Source organism: Neofelis nebulosa, chromosome 4, assembly GCF_028018385.1.
Source record: "Neofelis nebulosa isolate mNeoNeb1 chromosome 4, mNeoNeb1.pri, whole genome shotgun sequence".
Classification (NCBI taxonomy): domain Eukaryota; kingdom Metazoa; phylum Chordata; class Mammalia; order Carnivora; family Felidae; genus Neofelis; species Neofelis nebulosa.
Window position 1 is genome coordinate 169,521,372 of NC_080785.1, and position 10,340 is coordinate 169,531,711.

General features: G+C 60.5%; 1 protein-coding gene across 4 annotated transcripts in view; it reads right to left on the minus strand.

Annotated features, from left to right (window-relative positions):
• STK11 (serine/threonine kinase 11) overlaps window positions 1-6,152 on the minus strand; it is a 19,291-nt gene extending 13,139 nt beyond the window's left edge. For all 4 annotated transcript variants that reach the window (XM_058728581.1, XM_058728580.1, XM_058728583.1 and 1 more), the window contains exon 1: window positions 5,848-6,152. In XM_058728581.1, coding sequence (XP_058584564.1) covers window positions 5,848-6,137 — 290 coding nt within the window. In that variant the 5' untranslated portion in view covers window positions 6,138-6,152. The remainder of the gene's footprint in view (window positions 1-5,847) is intronic.
• Window positions 6,153-10,340: the final 4,188 nt, after the last annotated feature.

Genomic DNA, 10,340 nt, shown 5'->3' on the forward strand with positions numbered 1-10,340 from the left:
TGTTAATGGGGAACCTGGCTGGATCGGCCGGTGGACTGTGTGACCCTTGATCTCAAGGTTGTGAGTTCGAGCCCCATGTTGGGTGTGGCGCCTACTTAAAAATAAATAAAATAAAAATAAAACCCATGTGTTGAGACCAGGAGGCCTTTCCTTCTTCCAGCCAAATGGCGGCCACCTGTAGGGGATGTGGGGCAGCAGGACCGCAGCATCTACAGCAGAGCTCCACGCAGACACGGGGACGGAGCCCGGGACCACACTTCTAATCCCACACTGAGAGTCAAGGGCCCCGGGAAAGCCCACCCCAGGTCCTCACTGATAGGAAGGCGAGGCCCCTGCTCTGCATTGTCCTCGCATGCCTCCCCCTCCACCCACTGCCATCAGGATGAAACCACCACCCAATGTCCATCCTCTACAAGATGGTCACAGCACCAGCTCTGAACCGAACCAGAGGGCAGCACCCTTGCCTCTGCAGTGAAACAGCTCAACACTCCTACTCCAACGTCCAAAAAGTTTGTTCTTAAAAATAAAAGTCCACACTCTGACGCAAACAGGCGGATCCACCGTGGGCATGCTGGGCTGTCCACTTGTTTGTTTGGTTCACTGTGATCAAAGCACTGCGAGTGAGCACTCGAGTCAGTCACCTTATCTCTACCAGGAAAGGACGGACACAATGTCAGGCAGTCCCCGAACAGAAGAGCAGTCCCCGAACACAGCTGGCAGCGGCCAGAGCTCCAGGACAGAGAGTGCAGGAGGAGGGCACGCCAAGCCATCTGCCCAGGGACCCCCGAGCGTCCTGGGGGTTCCTATCACCTCTGTACTTTCCGTGTCCCCTACATCGTGGGTTACATCGTGGGTCTAAACACAAGGAAAAACAATGTGTAAAGAAAAAGGAAAGGCGAGGAGCTCAGCCCGGATGCAGGAAGTGGAGGCAGAGGAAGTGGTGCCTTCCGCCCCCCCCCCCCCCCCCCCCCCCCCGGCTCAGTGCCTGTGGTCACAACCCTCCCCGCCCCCTGCTGCTGCCTGGGACCTGCCCAGGGTTGCTGCCCAACCCAAGTGGACTGCTTAGCCGACCTGTCGATTAACTGGAGGAAAAACCAAATGAGGGTCATAAAGCCATTCAAGCTTACAGAGGAATGGAGAGTCACTGCCTTCACAGTCACGTCGGCCCCAAACAAAACACACAGTGACAAACAGGCCCACTGCCTTGAGAAGCACCGGCTCCATGCATCCCCGAGCGAGGCCCGCGCGTCACTCCCCTTCAAATGAAGAGGGGTCCGCTGGGCTCCGAGGGGCAGACCAGGGGCCATGGCAGCAATGGCAGAGGGACACTGAGCAAGATCCCGTCACCTCTCAGCCCCGCTGTTGATGCTTCTGAACGCTGTCCCAGGAGGGAGACTAAAACAAGGGGAAGTTGCTCGTAGGACGGTACACACACGTCCCCAACAGCACGACTCACAGGAGGCGTCAAGTGGACACGACCTGAATGCCCCACCGGCAGGTAAGTGGACAAACATGACGTGGTCGATCTGTACACATGCACGTCCCTCAGCTGCGAGCAGGAGCGAGAAGCGCCCACACCCGCCGCCTCGCGGATGGACCCTGAACACACGACGCTCAGGGAGGGAACCCAACATGAGAGGCCACACAGGGTGTGAGTCCACGTGTGTGAAACATTCAGAGCAGGCTCATCCACGGACAGGAAGGGACTCGTGGGGGCTGGAGGAGGGGAGGAAGATGGCTGATGGGGACCGGGTTGCTTTCGGGGAGGCGGACCGTTGCCCCAGCCACGCAGTGTTGAGAGTTTCACAATCCGCGTAAGTATTCAATGCCACCGAATCACACCTTATCGCCACCAATGTCGGTGTGTGAGTTCCGTGTCAATAAAGCTGTTCGAATAAACTGCAGTCCAGCCACATGGTGGGCCCAGAATAAAGGGCGGCTCTGCCAGCGTCCCGTACACTGTGAGGCCTGGCTCACGACCTACTGCCCCAAGCTCCCACGTTTCAGAATGAGCCCCGCACCAGGGAAGGAGCGGACATCCAGGGAGGACGGCAGGACGGTCCCTGTGAGTTGCAGTGGACGGACCACGCCCTCCAGAGGCCACCTCTGGCAGCCAGCCAGCCGGGGGTTAAAGTGGAACCCTTCCCGACACGGGGCGGGGCACCCCAGCAGACGCTGGGACCTTGTCGAGGCCACGTGGGACAAGACCAGGAGCCGACAAAGTCCAGGGCTCTGATCCTGGACACACTACAATCCCAACCATTCACCACCCAGATCCAACTATCTGCCAATCACCGCGAGGCGGCCCAGCCTGGAAGCCAGCGCCTGCCTGCGTACAGAGCAGCCGCCCCTGTGCCGAGGACCCGCTGCTCCTGGGGCTCACTCGGGATACGGCAGCTGGCTGGATGAGACTGGCTGCGGAGGCTGGGGGACCGGCAGTCGGGACACAGCTTGTCAGAGGCACACACGCTCCCTTTGACCCCAAGACTCCACTTGCGGTGACGTGCCCTTCCAGCACCCTTGCACTTATCACGGCACGTGGCAAGAAGTAACTCGCCAACGTAGCAAACAGAGCCACCAGCACCAGGTGGGTCAGACCCGGCCACGGAGCCCTGCCGCCCCAACAAGACCACCACCGAGACGCGTAGTGGAGACCCGACGACTGGCAGGGGTCCGAGAGCCACAGCCTGAGGGGCAGAGTGACCACCCTGTGACCTTATACGCCGACTTTGTATGCCGGTAAGCAGCAAGTGAATTTTATGATCCCAAACATCTGATGGAAAAAAGCCCACAAGGAACATTTTGTGGCGCATGCGACTCTCTGGAAAGTGAGTTGCAGCGTCTGTCGTGGTCGTGGGCACAGCCAGTCAGCCGCGCACCTGCTGCCCGCAGCTGCCTTCCCGCGGCTCCAGCACGGATGCACAGCGGTGCGCGGCCCAGGAGACAACCGTGTCAAAACGGGAAGGATGAGCAGTCTTGTCTACACCTGCACAAAACCCCACTGGCAGGACACACACCAGCAGATCACGCCGGCTGCCCCCGGAGAAGCGGGAGAGAGGGAGACCCCACCAAATACCTTCTTCCCAGCTTTTACAGGTTCAATCCATGTGATTTACTGCCCGTTAGAAAAACAATACCACTCGCTTCCTAAAAACGATCAGGGTATATAAAAAGTGCTTGAACAGGTTTAAAGAAAAAACACAAAAAAAGACTTGATGAGATCACAGATGACTCTTTTTCCTACTTGATGCTTTCTGAAACTTTCTCACTCTATAAAAAGAACCTGTTAGTTTCTAGAAACAAGAAGGAGAGAGGAGCAAGTGCAGACCCCGGGCGGTCTTCCTGGGAGGAAGCCACATGACGGGAGGGCCACCCTGGGCCATCCCCACCACCTTTACCACAGGCATCATTCGTTAGGAAAAAGGCTTCTGATCCACACTGGGACTCCAGAGGCTTGTCTGGACGGTTCCGGACACTTCACTCGGAGAAGAGCTGTTGGGGTTTATTAAGCCTCTCAAAGACAAAGGAGGCTTTTTTCCCCGCAGCCGGCTGGCAGCATGGCCGGCCAAGGAGTACAGGCTTCCCCATGCAAGGACACCCCTTTCCTTCCCCTGAGAGCCGGGCCCTGAGCTGATGAAACGGGCACTGGCACAGGGCCCCACAGCTGGGACACCTTATGCGAACGGCCAAGCCAGCTGGGGACCCCGAGCCCCTCCACCTCCCTGGCCTCGGTTTCCCCCCAGGTTCTTCTCAGGGACGCTGCGGGACCGAGCCCCTTGCAGCCCCAACACGGCACGCTCACGTGTGTCCACAAGCTCTTGGGGCCCCGACTGGCCATTCAGGAGTGCGGAGACTGGGACGCCGGGCTCAGCAAACCCCGCCCCCCCATCAGGTTCTGGTGGTTCGTGTCTCCCACAAGTACAAGGGAGCTCTCGGAGGTGGTGGAACGCCCTCTAACTTGACCTTGGGTGTGTGCATTCGTCAGGACTCACACTGCGTCTGGCGGACAAGTGTCTCTACGACACCTGCACCGTGCCTCAGCAGAGCGGGCACTCGCCCACCGCAGCACCACCCCTGTGTCCCAGCAGGGGTCCGCGGAGTCCTGCGGCCACCAGGAGCCCCAGGACAGTCAGCAGGGTGGGCGTGGGGGACTCTCGCCACGGATCAGTTGGTGCCAGAACACAGCCCAGGCCCTTGAGAGGGACTCTGGGAACCTCAGGGTGCTGTTCCCAAGAGGCTGGGGGGCCACAGCGGCACGGAGTCCAGTGGCCAGCCCCAGGGATGCTCCGTGGACCCGTGCCGCCTCCAAGCAGGAGAGCTCAGCCGCGGGTGGGCCCTGTTCCCCAGACACATCAGGGGATGAGGAGAGGAGCCAGTGGGACAGAGATGGACCCTGGACATTGGGAGAGGGGCTGTGCCAGGAGTGGGATCCAAGAAGCAAGAGCCCGAGTGCAGCCCCACACCCCGCAGGAGTGCCGGCAGGCTGAGGCCACGCAACCCCTAGGTGCTTCTGGCTTAACGAGAAAACACCTAGAAGGCAGCCGTTGAATGGGGATTCCTGACTCGGGGGTGAAGGATCGCTTGGACCTCAGGAGGGTGCCGGTGGGCCCCCCCCCCCGCCTCAGTCTCCCCCCGCATGCAGGTGGCCCCTGTCCAACCCCATGTCAAGGTAAGAGACTGGCACAGAGAACTAGGGCATCTGGCCATCCCTTCTCCACGTCCACAGGCCGGGGCATGAAGACCAGAAGAAGGCCTCATCGAAATACAGCCCGCCCTGGCTCTGGACCACACTGTCCAGAGGCCGGGCACCAACACGGGAGCCAGTCCGGTCTCTGTCCTCAGCCCATCCATAATTTCACCACACCCAGACCTGGGCCGGCCTGGGGCAAGTGAACACAGCTCAGCTTCTGCGTGAGAGCAGGCTGGGCCAGGAAGGGGGAGGTGAAAGCGGACAGAGGAGCAACACTTTCCAGGATGGGCCTGGCGGGAGGGCCGACACCGGGACGTCCAAGGTCGTCAGTCAGTCCTGCCACCTGGCCCGTTAGATAAACCCCTTCTTGGAAACTGGAGGCTGGGAGGAGCACGAGCCCAGGCAGGGTGGGGTCCCAGGGGCTGGCAGCCGACAAGAGGGGCACCTCCTCCTGAAACCAGCAAGAGGGATGGAGACACGGCTCCCACCATCTGTGGGGAGCCTCCTGCATGCAGACTCCGAGACCTCTGCAAAGCCCAAGAGCAGACAGGCGCCCGGGAAAGTCTGGATAAAAAGTTTGCCAGGACCTGGGCTGATTCCTCTCCCAGGAAGTCACCTGGGCTTGTAGTCACGGATGCATCTAGTGTCACATCCCAAATGAGCAAGAAAGGGCTAAGTTACCCCCTGCTGACCGATAAGCCAGTGCAAACAATTATTTTTGGCAACCGCAGGGCTCCCCTCCAACAGGATAAACAAATCGCATTTCGCCGGCCCTAGTAACAGCTGCACGCTGCGCAGAAAACCTGCTGGTGGCGGCCAGGGCCGTTTAGGAACACGGCGTCTCAGGGCCAAATAAACATTGGCTGGTTCCATTGGGCACCTAAATTCTTTGGACAGCTGGGGGGGGGGGAGGCGCGCCCCCCTCCGAAAAAGGCTCTGACACCGCATCCTAAGAAACGGGACACCCGGCTGCAACAAGCCGGCCTGACTTGTTAAAGTAACAAAGCAGGTTTCCACCGACACCTTCCCTGTCAAGGAGGACACGGGAGCTGAGGGAACAGGAAGGAAAGGAGGAGGAAGGAAAGGAGAAAGGGAAGGACGGAAGGCGACCACCCTCGCTGGCCGGCCGCTCGCTGACCCAGGAAGCCCACACTTACTTCTTCACGTTGGCCTCCCCATTGGGGATCCTTCGCAACTTCTTCTTCTTGAGGATTTTGACGGCTCTCCTGCAGAGCGTCTCCGAGTCCAGCACCTCCTTCACCTTGCCGTAGGACCCCTCCCCCAGCAGGTCCCCCATCAAGTACTTGCCGATGAGCTTGGCCCGCTTGCGACGCGGCTGGTAGATGACCTCCGTGGAGTCGATGCGGTGGATGAACGTGTCCATCCCCACGGACATCAGCTCCCCCTCTGTAAACATGCCCAGCTGCTGCGGGTCGGCCACATCCATCCTGGACTCTCGCGGGCGGTCCCTTTATCTTCCTTATCTATTCCCCCAGAAGAGCGGTTCTTCCTTTTGTCCCCCTAAAGTTCCCTTCTCCAAGGAAAAAAAAAAAAACGCAGAAAACAAAAATCAACAAAAAACGCAAAAAACAAAAACAAAAAAAGGGAAATCCTTCTTCGAAAAGAAACGATTGTACTAGTCGTGAGTTCAAGAGGCGCGCCTGGCCCAGAACCCCGGCACCCGAGGGTGCGGAGGGTCGCAAGTCTGGGTGCCTGCCCGCCTCGCAGCTTCGGGTCGGGCCGGCGCGTCCACGGGGGCCCTCAGGAGGCCGGTGGGGCTTGCAAGTGCTAGGTCATCCTCCAGGGACTTTAGACCCTCGGACAAACACCGCTGCAGCCAAACCAAGTCTTCTCCGGGACGGGCATTACCAGCGGGTCGTGGCGCGCGCCCAGAGAGGGCCCCGCGGCGGCCGGCCGGCCCCAGGGCCCCAGGCTGGGCAGCCGAGCTTCGCTGGGGGCCGGGCGCGCTGCTGGGGGCGGCTCCCGGCGGGGCCCGCCGTCCCGGGGGCCCGCGGTTGCGGCAGGTGCCTGTCCGGAAGGCGCGGGGGGCACCGAGGTCCGCCCCCGCCAGCCCCGAGCGCGCGTCGGGGGGCCGGGGGCCGCCCGGGGCCCTCCCGCCGCGGGGAGCAACTTCCGTCAGAGCCGGCCGCCGCCGGGGCGCCCCCACACCGGCCTGGGACCCCGGAGCGGCCGTCCCCCGCCCCAAACGGCAGCCCGCGCTCGCTCTCCGCCGAGAACGCCGTCGGCCGCGGGCCGCGGGGCGCGGGGACCCGCAGGGCTCCGGGCGGCTGAGGCGGCGCAGGCCGAAGGCCCGGGCCGGGGGTTCCCGAGGCCGCCGGGGCCCGGACAGCGCGTGCCCCCGCCGCAGCCGCCGCACGTGTGGAGCAGGCAGGGCGGCGCGGGGGCCCAGCCCATGCAAGGCGGCGCGGAGCCGGCCGGCGCCCGCCGCCGCTGCCGCCCGCTCCCCGCCTCAGTCGCGGACGCCCCGGGCCGCCTCCCCCTTCCGCGCCCGACACGCCGCCGCCATCTTGTTTACCTCCCGCCCCCGCCCTGCGCCGCTGCGCCGCCGCACGCCCGCCGGGGGGGGCCCGCCCCTCCCGCCGCTGACGTGCCCGCCTGTTGGCTGGGCCGTGAGGCCCCGCCCCGCGGCCCGCCCCCCCACCGCTGCCGATTGGGCCGTTTGGACACAGGCAGGCGCCCAAACGGGGATTGGTTCACTCTCGGCCCCGCCCCGGGGGTGGATACAGCTTGGCACATTGGCCCGCGGAGGAGCCCGTCATGGGGTGGGGGGGTTGGCGGGAAGCGGGCGCGGGGAGCCCGCAGCGTCGACCTCTGAGGGGCTCGGGGCTGGCGTCGGCGGTCGAGAGCGACAACGGCCACCTGGGAACGGCTGCGCCGCGGGCAGAGCCCTCGAGGAGCCCCTCACCCACAGACCCCCTCGGAGGCCAGGGCAAGGGTCACACAGTAGCCCCCAGGGAGGGGCGACCGGCCGACTCTGTCGGTGGAACGTGCGAGCTCTGCTGTTGGGGATCTTTGAGTTCCAGCCCGACGTTGGGTGGGCTTAGAGCTTACTTTAGACATCAGTAAATTAAAAAGTGCCCCAGGGGCTCCTGGGGGGCTCAGTCGGTTAAGCTTCCGACTTTGGGTTCGTGAGTTTGAGCCCCGCGTTGGGCTCTGTGCTGAGTCTGGAGCCTGCTTTGCATTCCGTGTCTCGCTCCCTCTCTGCCCCTCCCCTGCGCTCTCTCTCTCTCGCGCTCGCTCTCTCTCTCTCTCTCTCTCTCTCTCCCAAAAATAAACATTAAAAAAAAAAAGTTTTCTTTCTGAATGGCCCAAAGTGGAACGTTCCAGGCCAGAGACCCTTGCAGAGTCTCTGCACCCAGAGGGGACCCACTGCGGGAAAGCAGTGGCCCAGGTGCCAGCAGAGTGCTGTGGGTACAGAGTGGACAAAGTGGGCGGATGTGAAAACACCTCCCTTCCGTTGCCCAGCACTGTATTCTTAGCTCTGCACAAACTGTTCATCTCATCTGGTGTGACCCTCCTGGTTCACGACAGCCAGAAAAGTGGGACCTAGGGGAGCAGCGCCATCAGATCAGGACTCCAGGCTGGCGACCTGTGAACGCCCCGAGCCTCTGTGCAAACTTGGTGTGCCGGAGAGTGGTGGTTGGACATGCCCCATGAGTGTCTTCACCGTCTCCGGCACCCATGGAGGGGGACTGATGTGACTCTGCAGGGAAGGGGTCACGCGCCACATCGGCAGGACCAGCAAACCCCAAAATTCTGCTGAGAAGGGAATCCTACCTACCAGAGCAGAAGCCAGTAAAATACAATAGAAAACAAATAGGGAAAATAGATGAAGCCAAAAGATTGTTCCTTGAAAAGATTTTTTTTTTTTTTTAACGACAAAACTCCACGTTCACCAAGAATAAAAGATGACCCGTACCAGGAATCAAAGAAGGGATACCACTACAGACCCTAAAGATACTAAAAAGCGGGGCGCCTGGGTAGCTCAGTTGGTTAAGCCTCCGACACTTGCGTTCAGCTCAGGTGGTGGTCTCACCTTGATTTTCTTTCCAAAACTCGTCACCATGAGGGGCGCCTGGGTGGCTCAGTCAGTTAAGCATCTGACTTCAGCTCAGGTCATGATCTCACAGCTGGTGAGTTTGAGCCCCACGTCATCGGGCCCTGTGCCGACGGCTGGGAACCTGAAGCCTGCCTCAGATTCTGTGTCTCCCTTTCTCTGCCCCTTCCCCCTCACTCTGTCTCTTTCTCTCTCTCAAAAATAAACATTTAAAAAATTTATTTTTTATTTTTTTAACGTTTTATTTATTTTTGAGACAGAGAGAGACAGAGCATGAGCAGGGGAGGGTCAGAGAGAGGGAGACACAGAATCTGAAACAGGCTCCAGGCTCTGAGCTGTCAGCACAGAGCCCGACGCGGGGCTCGAACTCACAGACCGCGAGATCGTGACCTGAGCAGAAGTCGGCCACTTAACCGACTGAGCCACCCAGGCGCCCCAGCATTTAAAAAATTTTTAAAAACAATGGACAATAAGTGTTGGCAAGGATGTGGACACTGGAAATCTCGTACAGATGGTGCAGCCACTTTGGAAAAAGCCAAAAGGTTGAAAACAGTGTTTCCATGCGGCCCAGCTACTCTTATCCTGAGTTAGCACACACAGGTCCACACAGAAACTTGTACACTGTGTGTTCACAGCAGCAGGATTCATGACAGCCAAAACTGGGGGAAAAAAACAAAATATCCATCCACAGATGAACATATAAACACAACGTGTCCCCCGAGCACGCGCACGTCCCTCGGCCGTGAGCAGGGGCGAGGCGCCCACCCCCGCCGCCCCGCAGACGGACCGAACACACGACGCTCAGGGAGGGAACCAGACGAGAGGACACGCGGGGTGTGAGTCCACATGTGTGAAACGTCCCGAACAGGCCCATCCACGGACGGGAAGGGGGCTCGTGGGGGCTGGGGGGGAGTGGGGAGTGACTGTTGATGGGGACCGGTTGCTTTTGGGGTGATGGAATGTTCTATGACAGGTGAACTGACTGAGGCTTACAGGAAGGAAACCACCTGTCCAGGTCCACAGTGGATCTGGGACTCCAGGTTATGGGGGTGGGGGGGCAGGTTATAGTAGGAGACCCCAGGCTATATGTGTAGGTGGGGGGCAAGGTTATGGAGGGCCCCATATTACAGATAAAGATCCCCAAGTTACAGGTGGGGGATCCCAGGTTATTGAAAGGCAGCCTCAGATTATGAGTGGAGGGCTTTGGTTTACACACAGGGGCCCTGGCTTACAGGTAAGAGCTCCAGATTATAAATGGTAGTCCCAGGTAATGGCAGAGGGCCTCGGACAACAGGCGGGGACCCCAGGCTATAGGTCAGGGCCCACCAGCCCCTCCGGGGCTCAGGCCTATAGCCTCTGCCTTCCTCTCCTCCTACGATCTCTCCCTCACACCCCTCGTTTCTCCTGCCCACCCCATGACCCCCCTACACACAAACACTTGTGCCCAGTTGGCCCCCTTGCAGCCCCCGCTGACCCTCTGACATCCTCCCTTTACCCCCCCCCCCCCCCACAATGGAGGACAGAGGAAGCCCGCAGTCCTCCTGGGCACACGACCAGCTGGCGCTCCATCCC